This window comes from Drosophila virilis, chromosome 2 (genome assembly GCF_030788295.1).
Source record: "Drosophila virilis strain 15010-1051.87 chromosome 2, Dvir_AGI_RSII-ME, whole genome shotgun sequence".
Taxonomy (NCBI): domain Eukaryota; kingdom Metazoa; phylum Arthropoda; class Insecta; order Diptera; family Drosophilidae; genus Drosophila; species Drosophila virilis.
This window is the reverse complement of record NC_091544.1, coordinates 24,755,844-24,773,917: the sequence shown is the minus strand read 5'-3', so window position 1 is coordinate 24,773,917 and position 18,074 is coordinate 24,755,844. Positions and strand designations below refer to the sequence as shown.

Sequence of the window (18,074 nt, the reverse complement as noted above, 5' to 3'; positions counted from 1 at the left end):
TTACGCGTACCTGTTTCATTTCAGCTGTAACAGCCCGCGTCGCAGCAACAAGACTTGATAACATTACTCGAAAACTTCAACTGGGTCACAATACTAACAAATTGAACAAAAGTGTTACAAAAGAACCAAAAACAACAACGTTAAGCTTGTAAGAAACTCGAATAAACGTCCCGTTACTCAGTCTCAGTGCAGATTAGTGGCCGGGCAATAACAGCGTCATCAAAATTGATCGATACTGCGCATTAAGCATATTTTCCGCATATTCACGTAGAAAAACCAGCAACGACAACAAAGAAGTTGCGTCGATCAATAGACAAGCGAACTATCCCCACATTAATGTAATGCAGAAGAAGAAAACAACCGCTGCGGCAGTGTAAACTGCAATCAACCAAACAACTAGAGACGGTAAGGCGGAAGTGTAACTAACCTACACCCACAAGCTATTTCATATGTTTGTATGTATGCGTGTGTATGTGTGTGTGTAGAAAAGTTTCAAGTTGTGATACAACGTCAGACCCAGCGGCCATATTAGTTATTTTGCAAACAGCACTAAACTTATAATTGTGAATCTGTGCACGGTGAGCACCACTCGAGTATGGCCGATTCGCTTGTTGTTGTTGGCCATAATCAACGCGATAACACGCCAGACAACAACAATGGTAACTGCTCGGCTGATGCATGATAAACTGGTTACACGGCCGCAATTACGCCATTTTGAACAAGGCTCGTAGTCAAATACAGTTTCTAAATCTTGCCATTAAAATCGAAATGCTTTTCAATTTCACAATTCTTTGTCGTGCATAAGCATATCTATATTATTGCACATGTATGTACATGTGTGTGTGTGTGTGTGTCTGCACATATGGCATGCAAGCGAGGAAGAGCGCAAAGCGACGCCATGTTTCCACTTTTGCTCTCACTGCCGCCAACTCTTACTGTCGTGCACGCTCTGCATCGCTCTCACCCACACTGCCTGCACAGCTGATCGACTCACGCGGTGCTCTTATCACATCGTCATTGCAGCTGTTATTTTTTGTTTTTGCGGCCACTTTGTTTTTGTTTTTGCGTATATATGTATATATTTAATTGCAATAGATCAAACGCTTTGTGGCTCAGTATATCATAGAACCAATTTATCAAATACAGATTTTTCTATATGAAATGTTTGTTTTATAATATCTTGACCAAACTTAACAATTTCGAGCGAAATGCTCCTCATATATTAGTAAAATCTTATCAGACTACTGTCTGACTATATCATAAACCACACTTTGAAATACCCGTTATGTGTCTAATTATAGAAACATATTGCTGGGGTGTACAATATTTGGCACCCCGAAGAAATATCTTGTTTCCAGTTCCTTTACAGTACTGGTCTTGCATCTATCTCTGTCTCTCTTTGCAGCCATATCTCAATCTCACTCTTTCCATCTAGTATTTACAAGTTTAGTGCAGCGCGCAAAATAAGCGGCGCCATTTAAAACCAAGTAAAGCACAATACCAGCTGATAATTTCGTATTGAAATGATTGAACATGATTCAGCTTCAGTGTGGATACGCCCTGCCTCATAGCTATTGCAATATCACGCCTCTTCTTTTAAAAAGTGGGCTAATTTGCAGCATAGTGCTGGCATATTTAAAGGCCGAGGCAGCGAGAGCCTCCGACAGAACGAGCCAAGTGGCTGGCGCGATAAGTCGCGCGATTTTTAGTGTAAAAAATAAAAGCTGGAAGCATAAATTTCCGCATTAGCCGCAAGTCAAGTGAGTGCCAGAGCGTATTGTATTGTGTTTTATGTGGAAGATAAACAAATACAAATGCAAAAAACAACAAAAAATACAACAATACAACGACACGGATGCCACAAATCAAGTTCAAAGCACCGGCAGCCGGCGACGCGGCACTTGTCAATTTTTCGAGAGGCACACGAAAGAAACGATGGAGCTATGTGAGGCTTTTGTCCTCCATATCAATATAGATGTGTGCGTGTGTGTGTGTGTGTGTGTGTCTCAATTTCTATAATTGAAATGAGTTTCTGTTTTCGGTTTCGCGTAACGTAGTCATATATAAGGTCTCTGCTCTGATATCATGAGCTCTGCTCCCATCTATTTCGTATTTCCTTTTGATTTACGCTTCTGTGTGTTTCAGTTAAAGCCTTAGGCAATAAAAATAAGCAGAATATACAAAATACAGGTCTCAACCATGTTCACCTTGTTCTTCGGGTTAGCTTGTTTAGACAAGTGGCTCGCTCTGTGTTCAGCTCAAATTCGATTCTTTCCAATTAGATATCTAGGTACACTCAAGTTCCACACATTGAAGATATGTGGAGCAAACGGAACATTCAAAATTTAAAAGTACCAAATCAAATGTAAGCCGAAAGCGTTTAAATAAGTTCCTAAATATCTTTTAAAAATGCGAATTTCGTCAAAATATAAAATTGTATTCCATTTCATTGCATATGGTATTTAAAGGTATAACGAAATTCAGAAAATTAAATCCGAATATCGTACATATTTATCGAGAGATCTATTTTCAGTTAGTTATAATAGATTGGCAGCGCGACTCAGATTAATAATCTAGTTATGTACGTTATCATTACAAATTCGTAACAATATTAATAATAGCCGCTCCGCCAGCGTGTAGAACAAACAAACATTTAAAACTGGTTTTCGATTTCTTTGTGTAGATATAATTGTAATCGTTTTTATAGCATTTGGTGGCAAATCGTGTGCTGCTGATAAGCGAACCGCAACTGAAAGTTTTCTATTCATAACCAAATGCATTTATTTACCAACAAACAACTCGCTCCAACGCTGATTAGCCGCGGCATCGCACAAGAAACAGTGCTACAACAATAAATATCCGACTAGTAAATGCCCTGTACCCAGCATCGATTCGACTCGGAAATGTGCTGTACCGGGCATCGAGCTGAAGTCACAAACATTCAAAGCCTGAACTTCCTTTTATAAGTCAATTTACAATTTAAAAATCCTTCTTGAGTAACTTTGGTGTTTGTCGTCCGATTTCAATGATCTTTTCAGGGATATCATATCTCTTATAAATACCTTTTTTCAATTTGGAGTAGAACTACGAAGCCAAAATTAAAATAATTACTTCTGATAGCCACTATTGCTCCCCAAATAAATCATACAAGAGAAAAACAAGACGTTCCAGTCGGTAGATACCCTGAACCCTCTTCTACCAATACCAAATGCAGGTCGTGCTACGAGCTCAAAAATAAAAGACTTTCCACGACAGATCTCACTCCCCTAGCAGAAAACTCTATTCGCTACCGCCGCTATTCAGCATCCATACCAACAACTGATCCCCAGAGAGGAAAAAAAACGAATTAAAATAGCAGCACAGAAAGCAACACAATCGCAATTGCAGCGCTGTTGATAGCATTCAGTAGCCACACGATCTTGATAAACTGTTCAACAGTAAATCCTCTTGTACTATAGAATATTCATGTATTCTCAAAGGATAATGCCATTAAAATTTTAACTTTGGTGAGTCTAACTCTGAAAACCTTTGCTCAAAAAACATCATTTAGGTAACGAATTTGATCGATTACTTGGAATCGGGGCGAACTGTCGATTATCGTACTGCGCGAACAGTATAAAAACTTTGAAAAAAAACGAAATACTCTTAAATAGCCTAAGATAAACCCCCGACGCACTCCGAGCGACGCAGCTGTGACATTGACGGGCCCAACTGGCGGGCTTAGTGAGCAGTTGCCAGTTGCTGGCTTGGGAGCGTTAAATCGAAACCGTTTAAACGCATTTGCTATGCCAAATTCGGCATTTGGTTAAACTGTTAACGTATACGTGATATTTTTGCGATACCCGTTTGCCAGCCCACGGCGCGTGATCAATCACAATTTCAGTCCATTTGCTCACGTTTCTGCATAGATTTATCCATAGTTGACATTGCGCTGACACTTGGAGGCCCTCCCCAAGCCAGCAGCAGCAGCAGCTCGGACACACATGAGTCGCCGTCTGTATCGTGTCTATATCTTGGACACGCTCGTATTGCCATTTGGTCGGCGTCTACTTATATCTATCTTATCGCTATCAAAAACTGAACAATTTAAGCTGCATTGCGCACATCAATACGGAATCAACAGCAAAAATAGCTCAAAATGTGTCGTAAATCACACGCGCTGCCCGCGCAGCACCCTCTACCAAGTTCTCAACAAGTCTGTTGGCTTTTCACAAAGAACTCTGTTAAACATTTTCCCCAATCAGTTCAGTCTCCTGCTGCTCGCCAACGACAACGGATTTCATTACTACGGATTTTGTGCTTCGAAAGTGTTTCAATAGCTTTTCCTCAAAAGTGAGCACTCGATTATCATCGTATGTGTTTATTGTGTGTGAGCTTGTCTTCCTTGATTGAAACGTGTTTTGTTTTTTTTTTTCTTACCCATGGGCTGGGCATCGCATTACACAGCTCAGGGCTTATCTACTCTGTGCCACAGTATTACTCAAATTAGTCATGAAGTCGACATTTTAACAGATATAGATGCATATGCTCTTACCTCTTTGAATGTGATTCTAAAAGTAGTAATTGTTGATTTTCACTTACACCTCGAGGGGTCTTATATATTTATTTTTTCTTTAGCAAAACTTATACACGTCTATATTTCCCACAAAAAAAAAAAATGTGATAAAAAGAACGTAGAGTAACATAATTTGTATTTCGAATGAAATCTAATTGCATATTTATTGTTAATGGGCAATCTAAAGAAATCGAAAATGAAATTTAAAAAATGTCAATTAGAAATTCGTTTATGCACTTGTTTTCTCATGCAAAAACCCTGCGATGGGCCCGAAATCTTTAATGAGCCGCCCGACTTAGGGCGAACTGTCACATTTTACACGGCTAGTATCTAGTTATCTGGTCATATTTAAGCTGTGATACTTGAGTTTTACACCAGACCCGCTTATCGATGTGTCGCTCTATCGGCTGTTGCCCGATGTGACGTCCATTGTCTGGTTTCCATGGGGGGGATTTGTACATCAATCTTATATCAGTGGAAGCGCAGTTGCTAGGCGACTAGGCTGGGAAATTTGTTGCTCGACTAAAAATGAACTTGACGTACAATAAATAATACACTCAAAATTCTCGTGTGATATACCAAATTTGAAAAAATATATTTATATAAAATATGTATATATAATGTTTATATAATAATAAAACTCTTCAATTTTCATATTTAGCTTGTTGTGGGCTTACAGTTAAGGCGATCGGCAATTAAATTGGCTCAAGCGTTGCAGTTGGAGAGGTCATGACAAGGCATTGACTGGGCCAAAGCCAACTAGCAATTACAGTGAACACCCCCTAAGTAAGACGGGAGATATAACCAAACAGAGCAAGTGCAAGGGCAAATTCCAATACCTGTCAAAATGAATGTCAGCAGCAACTTCTTTGACGAGCACTTTGGGCTGATTTACACAAATCTGGTGAACGAATATGTGCCAGAATATTTCAAAAGTATGGAGTACACACCGTGGATATTCTCCCTGCTCGGCTCCGCAGTGATTGGGCTCAGCGGCATCTTGCCGCTGCTCATAATACCAACAGAGGAGAAAATGGCCAAGGAGGGCTTCAAAGATCGTTAGTCTCAGATTACTTTAGCTGCGAACTAGAATATATATATAATTTTCTATTTATAGCCGCTGAGTCCAAGTTTTTGCGTGTGCTGCTCAGTTTTGCGGTGGGCGGACTTTTGGGTGATGTTTTTTTACATTTACTCCCAGAGGCCTGGGAGGGCGATAATCAGAGTGAGTAATCCATTGTCAAGACATTTAATATATTATCATAAAATTCCCCTCGCCTATTATAGACGCCAACAGTCATCCATCGCTGCGCTCTGGCCTGTGGGTGCTTTCTGGAATACTCATCTTTACAATTGTAGAGAAAATCTTTTCGGGCTATACCAGCGCCGATGAGGAGAACCCACAGCCCAAGTGCGTGGAGATTGCCAACTGTTTGCTGCGTCGTCATGGGGGCAAGCTGCCTGAGGGCCAAACAGCGGAAAACTGTGGCGGTGCCTGCGACATTGAAGATGTGGACAAGATGTGCTTTTTGCGTGAACGCGAACAAAAGTCCAAGGAGCACAAGGAGCAGCCAAAGAAAGTAGCCGGCTATCTAAATCTGCTGGCCAATTCCATTGATAATTTCACACACGGTCTGGCAGTTGCCGGTTCGTTTCTGGTCTCCTTCAGGCACGGCGTCCTGGCTACGTTCGCCATACTGCGTGAGTGTTTTGCGAAGGCATCTTAAAGCGTCAACCTATCTATTTGCTTCTTTAAAGTGCATGAAATTCCACATGAAGTGGGCGATTTTGCTATACTGCTGCGCTCCGGTTTCAGTCGCTGGGATGCGGCACGCGCTCAGTTGTTGACCGCAGGCGCCGGCCTGCTGGGTGCTCTGGTGGCTATTGGCGGCTCGGGCGTCACATCAGCCATGGGTAAGCATCACAAGAAACGTTTGAAGCTCTGCTTAACTTACGATTATTGCAGAGGCACGCACATCCTGGATCATGCCATTTACCGCTGGCGGTTTCCTGCACATTTCATTGGTCACAGTACTACCAGATCTCTTGAAGGAGGACGAGCGGAAAGAGTCTGTCAAACAGCTGCTGGCGCTAGTCTTTGGCATTGCTTTAATGGCCCTCATGACGATGCTCTTCGAGCACTGAGCTATGTCCAACGCCTCCAAGCAGCAGTAACAGCAGCAGCAAATTAAACGCTGCTTTAAAAATTATTTTGTTATATTTTCGGCCACCACAAATCCCAAATTGTCATTGGCAGTACAAATTTCTAGGAATTTTTGTTGTAATTGTATTTGTACATTAATTACGCATTACGACAATATGACCCGCCCTATTTGTGTTATATAATTATAGCCAATTAATACGAATGATATTTGAACTATTGTTATTAATTACGTATATATATATATCTATTTTATATCGTACTGTGTGAAGTCAGATTGCATAGTGAAACAAGTGAAAATTTAAATATACATTATGAATATATATCTTAGTTAAGCATAATTCGAAACTGTGTTTTACAACGAATTTCAATATATATTTATATATGAACGTCTCGTGAGTGCCTCTTCCTCTCGTTAACCAGATGAGACGGCATTCCTCGCAACTGCTGAAACAGCTGAAGAGACTTCTCAAGTCATACAAGGCCAATTGAACGCATCCAACGGATGGCAGAGGAGATGGAGCATCATAGTGAACAACAAAAAGTCCACAATCACCACATTCTCTCTCAGGCCTGGTAACTGCCCCCTGTCTACCTAGGCAGAGCTGTAATACCAGAAGAGACGACAACAAAATACCTTGGCATGACTCTCGACAGGAGGTTAAAGCAAAGTATAGGAAACAAGCTGATGACATACTTAAGTCCTATTACTGGCTTAATGGATGCAAGTCCAAGCTGAGTACTCGGTCAAAGCTCCAGCGCATCGTCTCCAATGTTCTCAAGATCCTATGGGTCAGTGACGATATAGTCAAAAGCAGCAGCAGATACCTGCATAGGCTCCCCCTGCACACCAACAACCTAGCAGTTGGGCTGCTGGACCACAGCAACACTACCAGAAGACTCAAGAGAGCGCACCCGCTGGATCTTCCAAGGGACCAAAATAACAATAGGAAATAACCACAAATGAAACACATCCAGTTAAGTAGCCTTCAAAACCTTTAATTGTCAACGCGTTACAGATTTCAAATGAAATGGTTCTTTCATCCCAAAAAAATTATATAAATACCAACATACATACTTCATCATGATCTAATATGCAACTTGAAGGATTTTCGAAAAACTAATCAAAAATGTTGTCGAAAAACAAGAGGAAAACGACAGCCGACTCTACAAATAAGTAATTTGTTAAAATTTGGAAAAATATTTCCAAATTTTAACCTGAATCCTTCTCAGTGCACACCGGACGGACATATTTCATGTCTGAATATAATTCAATCCTGTCCAGAATTTCAAAACATATATAAATACAGCGGTATATGCTTAATGCGAAGTAGTAGGAAAACATTTCAACAGGATCTACTCAAACTCCTGTATGAAACTATGCACAAAAATAGCTTATCGCTTTACAATCCAGAGAAATATTGGTAAATACAAAAAATATTCAAGTTAATATCTTAGAATCCGACCGAGTACTATTATATATGCAATGAATATGTCACGAAGCGCAACTCTAGGCGGTATCATTATCTATTCCACTTTTGTTTAATACCAATTAAAAATTATAAACAACTATTTTACATAGTTTAATGCAGAATGCACACACGCGCATACAACACAATCGATGGAGTAAAATGTGTAATATGTTTCTTCTTATAAAAAAACAAGCCGTTTTATTTGTTTTTGTTTGCAAATCAGTTGTCAGTTTGCATTCTTATCTAGTGCGTTTATTTCTTAGACTTGATCTTCTTAAGGTAGAATTCCAATTCCTTGCCTTCCAGAATGTAGCCATCGGAGCGACCGCACTGGCCGGGGCGGGATGAAATGCAAGCTGTTTGGATAAACAGAATAGAAAATTCATTAAAATACTGCAGATAATCTTACAAATCAAATAATAATCTAAGAGAAGATCTCAGAGTAACTATGACAAGCGTGATTCACGCCCAACTGGCTTGCATCTCACTTAAAACAAGATTGATGCAATAAATTAGTTGGATCGCTAGGATTTTTACATCACTGAAGGGCAGTCAAAGTTAGCTGTCTATACAGAATACGTACCCAAGATGCGACCAGAGGTGAACTGATCCTCCACAGCCTGCTCCACTTTGCCGTACTTTTGACGCTCGAGGTACTTCTTCATGACCTTGTCACTGCGCTTCTTGGTCAGCACATCGTTCTCATCCTCCTTCTGCACGTGCTTGGGATTACGCTTGCGACCCAGGGGCAGCACATAGTGTGACTCGTACCATTGACGGAATGGCGTCGCATCGATGACCACAATGCTGTTCTTCACCAGCGTCTTGGTACGCACCAGCTCATTGTTGGACGCATTGTAGACAACATCGGCGATACGCGTTTTGCGCGCAACACCCTCTGAAGCCCAGGCGAAATTGCCTGTCTCCAGTCGCAGGGCGCGCAATTTGGTGTTGCCACCACGGGTGCGCACCTTGTGCACGCGGGCACCGCCAAGCTGCAAATATTTATAAACAGAGTTGCCAGATATTAGCAAAAGTTGCCAAATAGGAAATCAATTATTTTATTATTTAATTTGCAATCAGTAGTCCGAACATAATGCTTTTTGATCATCAAAGATAGTTGCCCTCGAACAAGTCGAGTGCGTTTACAGTTGACACGCGTTAACATCATTTTATGATAATTTTGTGTGTAAAAACAGCAATGGCGGCGGGCGCGCGGACAGGCAGAAAACTCACCTTGGTGTTGGCAGCGGGACGACCCAACTCGAACTTGCGCTTCTTGCGGAGCGACTTGCGCTTGCCACCAGTGGCGCGACGCTTGTGTGCACTATCACGGCTAATACCTTGAATTATGCAAAAGGAAATGCACACAATTAAAAAATTCGGAATTCATTGCGAACCCCGTTGAAATATCAAGAAAACCTCAACACGCGGTGCTGCCTGCTGCACAAACTTTAAATGCACAAATGTTAGCTAAATATCATTTTCGTTCTATGCTGCACATGTGCACTGTTAGCTGGCACGTATTCTGCACACATTTATGTTGTTTTTATGCATTTCACAGTCGATTTTCTTGATATTTTAACACAATTTGCACTAGCCGACGACTCACCCATGTTCGAGTAAAAAGCGAGAAAGAAAGGAAAAGACACGCACAACCTCGTGTCAAAAAATTTTTAGGTTATCGACTGACAGCGATGGGCAGCACTTTTTGCAGAGATGCATTTTGAGCTAAAAACTGTTCAGTTTACGTAATCGATACAACATTAATTCATGCATTCACTAGTTTTTTTTAATACGAACCAGCTACAGCACACTTCAACATTCGTTCGATATTTGGAAATAATCGATAAGTCGCTGAACTTCTGACATCCCTACTGTACATGAACTAGAAAAATTTAACCCAAGCCAACTCGGAGCAACATAATTGTGTTGATTGTGCGCGTATGAGAAATAATCAAAATAACAAACATCCAATGTAATCATGGTTGGCCGAAATGCCAAAGCGCTGTCACATTTTCACCGGCTAACCGAATATATTGTGCAATGTAAGCACTGCGACAAGACCCTCTCATCCAAACACACTTCTTCCAATTTGACGCGCCACTTAATCAGGAACCACAAACAGTTGGCGCGAGCAATATTTGCCGGTGACGAGGGTAAAATGCTAGCGGAGCTAAGGGAGGAATTGAATGCACCAGATCCGGAACCAGATGTACACATGGAGGCCAATCTGGGAGAGCGGGAAACAAAAACGGCGGTGCGCACCATCATTGACAACCAGGTGCGCCAGGAGCAACATCATCATGCCGAACGCAATAAAGTGATTGGCAAAAATAATAAGCTGTGGGCGCACTTTGTGCGCATATCCGAGTTTATGGCCAAATGCAAACACTGCAGCAAAACATTATCCTCGAAACACTCGTCGTCCAATTTGATGCGGCACATTATCCGGCGTCATCATAATTTATCCAAAAACCTTAGCTACTCGCAACACAGCCTGATATCACCCAAAAAGGAGATAATGCAAGCTGAGGAGCGTAGGCAGTTGGATCCATTGGAAAAGGTCGACTTTGACGATGTGGATAGCATCATTGAGAAGGTCACGGATCACATGGAAGATGAGGTAGGCATAGGCAAAACATATGCTCGAATACGCTGCGAAGGCAAATGCAAATGTTGATATTAGTTTACATCGGTTTCACTTCAGGGACCCTTCTACGAATACGTTGTGGACAATTCGGACGTGATGGTATCCCGACATTGTGATGAGGAACCATCGAATATGGCCCATTCGATGGATCACCAAAACGACACAAATTCACTGGGCGAGACAACGACCCAACTGGACGAGAAGCTAAAAGCGGAAACAATATATTACAATGAAATGGCCGAGCTGGCCAGAGCCAAGCGGCGATTAATTGATCTGCAGACCAAGAAGCTTTTACTTGACATGAATGTTGTTGAAGGCAACTAAAAAGCATGCATACACAATTATTTTGTTATTTATGATTAAACAATAATGATAGTAGATGGCGGTCTATGTAACAACTTGAATTACAATTACATTACACTTAACGATTAAAAGAAAGATGCTTAAATTTGCATAAGTAGGATCGTGTGGAAGGATCTGGTTGAGATATTAGCTATCTGGATACCGTTGCTCCTGGCCGGCCTTAAGCTTCTCAATTTCCAATCGCTCTTTACGCACCTGTTGCGCCACGAGAAACTTTTGCATACGATAGAAACCGGCCTTTTCACTGAAATACATTGCCTGCTGACGTAACAAATCCTCCTTCAGCTCTCGCATTAGCGGTGTATCATCAGCCTGTATGGTTGTGGTCACTAGCTGAGCGTCGGTGCTATCATTGCTATAATCCGAAACAACATTTTCGCCGGACTGCGCAAACAATGCATCTGCTTGAAAGCTATTTTCAATTAAATGTTCGCCAACCTCAGCAACGTGGTGCACATCTTCCTCGATTTCGATTAGGTCATCATAAAGCGCATCCTCAGCAAGGGCGCTTGTTAGTTCCGCTTGCTCGCTAACATCTCCCGCACTAACAGCAGCGGCTGCCGCATTGCTATCTTCAGCAACAACTTCGGTATAGATGGCGGCAAACTCCTCTTCATCATCGTCGTACTCCTAAGCAGAAAAAAAGAATTGGTAAATTATAAGTTTATGATAGAAGCTGAATTTGACTGGAAACAGACAAACGAACATAGCTGTTGACAGAGGTATAACAAGTGGTTTCTAACGTACTTCAGTCGCCTCTCCGCGCATTGCAGCGCTGTGAATCTTAATCATATGCTTGCTTATGATCTCCTCGAGGTTCTCATTGTGCTCAAAGTGCTCGTCACACATCTGACATTTCCAGACATTGGGATCGCTGGTGGTTTCGCAGAAGGAGAAAAATGAATTGTCATCCGATTGATATCCTTCCACTTTGATCAATCCAATCGGCTCTTGTCCGCTCCACGCAATGTTGTGCATACGATGCAGATGCCGCTGCAGATTGCTAGTGCCTTGATATGATAAGTTCTTGAGGCAAACTCGACAGCGCACGGTATCATCCGAAATGCGTGTGATGTATCTCCAAACCAGGCTGCCGCTGAGACTGGTCCTGCGGCAGGTGCGCAACATGGGATTCTCATTCGTACTGGATGTGGCCGCCTCCTGAACCTTATCGGGCGCTTCGATCTTCACCGGCGTCGTTTCATCCATTATGTCATGTCGACGTTGCAAGTGCGTTATAACATTAGCCGTGCCATGGAATCGCATACGTCGATTACATAACTTGCAGAGCACCGTGTTTTTGGTCAATTTTTCACAGTAATTCCACACATAGCTCGAACCCCTGCGCTCCTTTTTGACCGACTGTTCCATGGCCCAACGCACATTGCGAGGCATATGCTTTGCCTACAAACCATACAATTTTTTAGAAAAATAATCTTTTGGTTATGCTTCTGAATGCTTACCACCTCCTCCAGTTTTTCGGCATGCATGCGTCTCAAATGTTTTGTTATGTTAGAGGTGTTGCCGCCACCGAAATACAACACTTTTTTGCATATATGACATAGGGCGCGCTTATCATCCAGCTTGGTGCAAAAGTTCCAAACGAAACTGCGATTGGGTCGACCCTTTTTGACGGCATCCTCTTGATGCTGCTTTCCAACCAGAATAGAACGTAATTAAATAAATGGACTAGATCATTAAGTGATTTATCACCTCCGTGATGCCGTGCGCTGTTTGTAAATGTCGGCTTAGAATGGGTGTACGGTTGCCAAAGGTTTCGCTGCACACCTTACATCTAAATACGTCCGAATGATCAGGCACTGGACTAAAGAAACCCCAAACGTAGCTCTGACGCTTGTAGCTTGGTAAGAGGGGTATTATGTTTTGGTTCTCCATTGGATCGATTTCGTTGTCACCAATTGAATCGCTTTCATCGGACATATCGCCTCGCTTACAATATGTACATAAATTATCTCAAATAATATAAATTACAATTTATACTTTTTATTCCCTCGTTAACAACCAGGCAAAACTAAGAGTTGAATTGGCTTGTTTTTAATAAAAATCGATAACTAATGCGATAACTGATTCACTGCTGAACGATTTAAGGGAACTAGTTCCCGGAGCTGGAACTGGATTCAATCATTTCTACCGAGGATGCTTGGATTTAGCTAAAAGTGTGAAACACGACTCAAATAATTTTTCGACTAGATCTTTGGACATCAATTTGGAATCTGCGCCAGCTGTCTCACCTTTAATTTTATCACCTCATCCGTTAGGAGCTAAAACTGCGGCCCCATTCTTAATTTGTGCCCGCTGAGCCCTCAAAAGCTTTTGCTGCCTACATACTTTTGGCTGTGGCTGGTTAATCAATCCTCTTCTTGTTTAATGGATGTTAAGACATTTTGATGAAGTGGTCAAATACATCCCACGCATTCTTTACTGTCTTTACATTTACATGGCTCAGCTCGAAAATTGGCAATCATTTTTGTTAAACACCGTTATAAATATTGCGAGCAAGTAAGAGAAAAATGATTTTTTCTCAATAACTGTACCGCTGAATTTAATAAAATATTAAACAAAATAATAAATAAATTCAGCTCTATATGCACAGCTGCCATGCGGTTTGCGGTATTATTGGTGAAAACAAATAAATATATTTGCATATATTATCAAAAATTGCCACCTTCTTTTTGAAAAACAATATTAAGGAACTCTTTTTATTGTTTGCCATATGAGTGACATGAATTAATGGCCGTTTAGTTTTTTTTTTCATGAATACATATAATTCAAATTGGTTTGAACCCGCGCAAACTGTATAACATTGTTCAACACTGAATCCAAACAGTGGTTCAGTTCGCGTAAGAGCTAGCAATTCGATAGACCTTATGAATCAACTTTATGAGGTTCGTTTACAATTAAATATTTTTCTCAAATACAGTACTAACCATCTGCTTAAAATATATGCATATATCTTCTAAAAACTTGTACCTACAAAATGCTATATCGTGCATTGACTGCCATTGTCCCTGAGATAAGATATTAGAGCTCAAGAACATGGTCCCCAATTTGACGCACATCACTAACTAAACACACGTACCAAGTATGGCAAACCTATCGATAGATGAACAAAAAGTGTCGATATGGGCTAAGAGGAAAGCTAAATCCGTAGTAAACGTTTTTTAATTTCACCCAAATAGCCGCTTTTTGGTCGCGAAAGCAAAATGGAAGTGGATCAGCTGACGTTGGCCGATGTGGTGTTCGTTATAGAAAACAGTGCTATCAATGGAGCCTACCTAAACGAGCTGAAAACAAACTACGTTCTTCCCACCCTGGAGCACTTTACACAAGGCTCCATTGATGAACGCGAATTCCTAATTGCCGAACGATATGCAACGCTCTACGGCATTGTCACATACCGCACCGCCTCGAATCTCCTGGAGCCCGTTTGTACCACTTATGGCCCCTTTGTTCAGCCACAAAAAGTAATCGAGACAATTGAGCGTCTGCCCTTGGTCGGTGGCGGCATGGAGTCGCATGCACACATGGCCGAGGGTTTTGCTGCTGCTCATGGATGCTTCGATGAGATCAACGAGCAGCGCCACATACTGGAACAGGCGAATCTGCAGCGCCATTGCATACTGATATGCAACAGTCCACCGTATCAGATGTCCGTAAACGAATCCTGGAAATACAAGGGAAAATCCTGCGAACAGCTGGCGGCACTATTCAATGAACGAAAAATTAATTTATCCATCATTGCGCCGCGCAAAATGCCGGTGCTTTTCAAGCTGTTCATGAAGGCCGACGGCGATCAGCCCATAACGACCAAAAACTATGCCAAGAATATTCGCCATTTGGTGCTGCTTAAGGGCTACAGCCTGAAGGAGCGTGCGCCCAGTCCGAACAGCATGGCCGTGGCGGGCACAACGGCTGCACAGCATCAAATGGGCGCACCCCAACAACAAGTATCATCCGTGCAGGCAATGAACAATAATCCAAATGGCCAGCAGTCTTCTCAGGTTCAAAACATGCCCATGGACACGACTCCAGTGCAGCAGCAGCCAGGTGGTGCACCACAGCAGCAGCAGCAGGTCATGAACATGAACTCTATACAACAGCAACAGCAGGCACAGCAGTCTGGCGCTGGCACACAAACAGGCCTCATGAATGCACAGCAACAACAGCAAATGCTGCAACAGCAACAACAGCAGCAACAACAACAACAGCAGCAGCAGCAGCAACAACAACAATTTGTGCCAAATCAAATGCAGAATGCAAACTTTCAGCAAAATGTTGTGCCCGGCCAGAATCGCTGGATGTATCCAAATCAGCCCGGTCAACGGCCGGCATTCATGCAAACAGCTGGCAACAATATGCCGCTGCAGCAAAACCAGAATCCCAATTCAGCGCTGATTTCACGAATCAATGCGCCGCCCAATCAAACGGTGAACTCGCTACAGCAACAATTGCAGCAGCAGCAGCAGCAACAAAGATTGCAAATGTTAAATCAGCAGCATTTCAATCAGCTGCAACAGCAGCTTGCACAACAACAGCAACAACAACAACAACAACAGCAGCAGCAGCAGCATCCACAGCAACAGGTGAATGCCAATGCCAATGCCAACATGTTGCCTAATGTCTCCAGTGCTGCTAATGTGCCCGCACTGCAGCAACAGGCTCCCCCGCAACAGCAACAGCAGGCCCAGCAACAACAACTACAGCAGCAGCAACAGCAGCAGCAGCAACAACAACAGCAGCAGCAACAGCAGCAGCAGCAACAGCCACAGGAGCAATCATCGCTGCGGGAAAAGATCTGGACCGGGGTGCTCGAATGGTCGGAGAAGATTAAAAACGATCAGCAAAAAATACCTCATTCACTGCAGTGCACGGTCTGCACCAATATCAAGGATGGCGAGCCTGAAATCAAGGCTGACAATTGGCCACCGAAGCTATTGATGCAGCTAATGCCTAAACATCTGGTGGGCAACATTGGCGGTCAGTTTCTCAAAGATTCCAAAATGGTCGTGTTTCGCCCAACGCCCGGCGAGGCGCTCGATTCGCTGGCTAAAATGATGACCTCTGGCTTTGCAGGCTGCGTGCACTTCTCGGCGCTGCATAATGCGCCCGCCTGCGATATTAAGGTACTCATCCTGTTATATACGGCCGATCGCAACGCCTTTCTTGGTTTCATACCCAACAATCAGTCCATGTTTGTGGAACGTTTGCGCAAGGTGATACAACAGAAGCAGTCGCACGGCAACATGCAACAGCAGCAGCAGCAAATGCCGCCACAGCAACAAATGCAGCAAATGTTGCAGCAGCAGCAACAGGGCAAGTCGCCCATGGAAATTCAACAACAGCAGCAACAAATGCAGCAGGATAATTCGCAGCAACAGCAGCCACATTATAATCAATATGCGCAGCTCAACATGCAAATGGGCGGCGCTCCTGGCGGCAATGGATCCGGCGGCATACCGATGCAGCCGCAAATGCAAATGAATATGATGCAGCAGCAGCAGCAACAACAGCAGCAGCAACGCATGCCACTGGGCGTGCCCGTTGCGAATCCCAATCTGCAACAGCAGCTGCAGCAGCAACAGCAGCAGGTGCCGCAGCAGCAACAGCAGCGCATGGTGCGTCCCATGCTGGGAAATAACAATCCCGGCCTGCGGCAGCTGCTGCAGCATCAAACGACTGGCAATCAGTTTCGTCCTCAAATGGGCGGCCAGCCGAATCAGATGGGCGCCGGCGGTCCCATGGTGGGCAATCGTAATTTTGATGATGGCGGCTATGAGTTTATGTAAAATTTTAATGTGTTCTAGTAGTATACATTTATATATATATATATATAGATTCACGTTCAGTATCAGTATCAATGTACCCCAGACTTGTTTGTAAATTGTCAAGTTTCTCTCTTTTTTAGCAACATTTTATAATCATTTAGGCCCACAATCGATACATATATGTATTTAATATAAAGGATTTTATTTTAGTACATTAAAATACAACTGTATTGAATGTTTCTAATCAAAATTTTAAGATTCTAAATGGATGACGCGTACTCTGCGGGAAATTTGAATACATGCTTTCCGGTTGATTGCACCGATGGCAGCAGGCCGGCATTTGGTATAATGTTCCATGACAAAGATAGCGTTATGTTTTTGTTATCCTTCAGGCCGTTGCCATCATCCCAGAAGTAGTATTTGGTGTTCATATTTTTAAAATCCAAAACTGCATTATCGCCACGCAAAATAATTTTGTCCCAGAGCACAACCTGATTCAGCTGATTCGATGTAGTTTTATATTCGGCCGTTAGATAGAGAAACAATTGTTTGACGTTCCAGTTAAAAATGTTCGTTAGATTTGTCTCCAAATCGAATGTCACGAATCCGAGATCGTGCTTCTCTCTTGATGCACCGTAATCGGGGACATTTTTCACTAGCACCCGTACGGTATTTATTTTAGCATCGGTTCTATAATCCAGAAACACTGTAGATATAAAGCAGCAGAAAGTAAGGCATGCCAATACGCTTAAGGAATAGGCAACAGTGGCATTTCCTCTGGTTAAAACAGTATGCATTTTTAAAGTATACAAAATAGACGCAAGTGGACACGTAGTTTGCGTATGGAAAAATATGTATGAACGTGTTAGAGATGTACAACTATCGCCGGCACTAGCAATTTACAGACGATGTAACGATTATAATAAATTAAAAGCAATAACTAAATTTTTGTTACCAAATGCATTTATTAAAATTATGATTTAATTGTTATGCCATAGCAAAGTCAAACAGCCAATAATAAGCTTATGGTTGTAAGCTCATTCACACTGGTTTAGCTGTTCTTCGATAGCTGTTATGCTTTTGT

The 18,074-nt window shown here is 42.3% G+C and overlaps 6 protein-coding genes and 1 non-coding gene across 9 annotated transcripts; 3 read left to right on the top strand and 4 right to left on the bottom strand.

The window, feature by feature from the left end:
* The first annotated feature begins 10 nt into the window (after nt 1–10).
* On the top strand, nt 11–8,545 carry Zip99C (Zinc transporter Zip99C). 2 transcript variants are annotated; one of them, XM_070206796.1, is made up of 7 exons: nt 11–148; nt 272–405; nt 5,217–5,613; nt 5,673–5,780; nt 5,843–6,256; nt 6,314–6,469; nt 6,522–8,545. In XM_070206796.1, the coding sequence occupies exons 3-7, from the start codon at nt 5,403–5,405 to the stop codon at nt 6,698–6,700; spliced, it is 1,068 nt and encodes a 355-aa protein (XP_070062897.1). In that variant the 5' UTR covers nt 11–148; nt 272–405; nt 5,217–5,402; the 3' UTR covers nt 6,701–8,545. The 2 variants fall into 2 exon arrangements, with proteins under 2 accessions (XP_070062897.1, XP_002055879.1); XM_002055843.4 differs by lacking the exons at nt 11–148; nt 272–405 and adding an exon at nt 1,631–1,760.
* On the bottom strand, nt 8,360–9,897 carry RpS8 (ribosomal protein S8). The gene is made up of 4 exons (XM_002055842.4): nt 9,801–9,897; nt 9,425–9,531; nt 8,772–9,183; nt 8,360–8,544 (listed from the first exon to the last, which is right to left on the bottom strand). The coding sequence occupies exons 1-4, from the start codon at nt 9,802–9,804 to the stop codon at nt 8,441–8,443; spliced, it is 627 nt and encodes a 208-aa protein (XP_002055878.1). The 5' UTR covers nt 9,805–9,897; the 3' UTR covers nt 8,360–8,440.
* On the bottom strand, nt 8,624–8,670 carry LOC116649852 (small nucleolar RNA R442). Its single transcript, XR_004302755.1, has one exon. It is a non-coding gene; the product is annotated as a small nucleolar RNA R442 (small nucleolar RNA).
* Nucleotides 9,898–10,044: 147 nt separating the features above from the next.
* LOC6632229 (uncharacterized) lies at nt 10,045–11,289 on the top strand. Of its 2 annotated transcripts, none has more exons than XM_015170445.3 (2): nt 10,045–10,814; nt 10,878–11,289. In XM_015170445.3, the coding sequence occupies exons 1-2, from the start codon at nt 10,173–10,175 to the stop codon at nt 11,163–11,165; spliced, it is 930 nt and encodes a 309-aa protein (XP_015025931.1). In that variant the 5' UTR covers nt 10,045–10,172; the 3' UTR covers nt 11,166–11,289. The 2 variants fall into 2 exon arrangements, with proteins under 2 accessions (XP_015025931.1, XP_002055877.1); XM_002055841.4 differs by having other exon boundaries at nt 10,046–10,814; nt 10,899–11,289.
* Nucleotides 11,178–13,258, bottom strand: LOC6632228 (uncharacterized). The gene is made up of 4 exons (XM_002055840.4): nt 12,918–13,258; nt 12,668–12,853; nt 11,952–12,608; nt 11,178–11,834 (listed from the first exon to the last, which is right to left on the bottom strand). The coding sequence occupies exons 1-4, from the start codon at nt 13,143–13,145 to the stop codon at nt 11,331–11,333; spliced, it is 1,575 nt and encodes a 524-aa protein (XP_002055876.1). The 5' UTR covers nt 13,146–13,258; the 3' UTR covers nt 11,178–11,330.
* Nucleotides 13,259–14,321: 1,063 nt separating this feature from the next.
* LOC6632227 (mediator of RNA polymerase II transcription subunit 25) lies at nt 14,322–17,841 on the top strand. Its single transcript, XM_002055839.4, has one exon. The coding sequence runs from the start codon at nt 14,429–14,431 to the stop codon at nt 17,009–17,011; it is 2,583 nt and encodes an 860-aa protein (XP_002055875.1). The 5' UTR covers nt 14,322–14,428; the 3' UTR covers nt 17,012–17,841.
* Spase22-23 (Signal peptidase complex subunit Spase22-23) lies at nt 17,176–17,854 on the bottom strand. Its single transcript, XM_002055838.4, has one exon. The coding sequence runs from the start codon at nt 17,785–17,787 to the stop codon at nt 17,251–17,253; it is 537 nt and encodes a 178-aa protein (XP_002055874.1). The 5' UTR covers nt 17,788–17,854; the 3' UTR covers nt 17,176–17,250.
* Nucleotides 17,855–18,074: the final 220 nt, after the last annotated feature.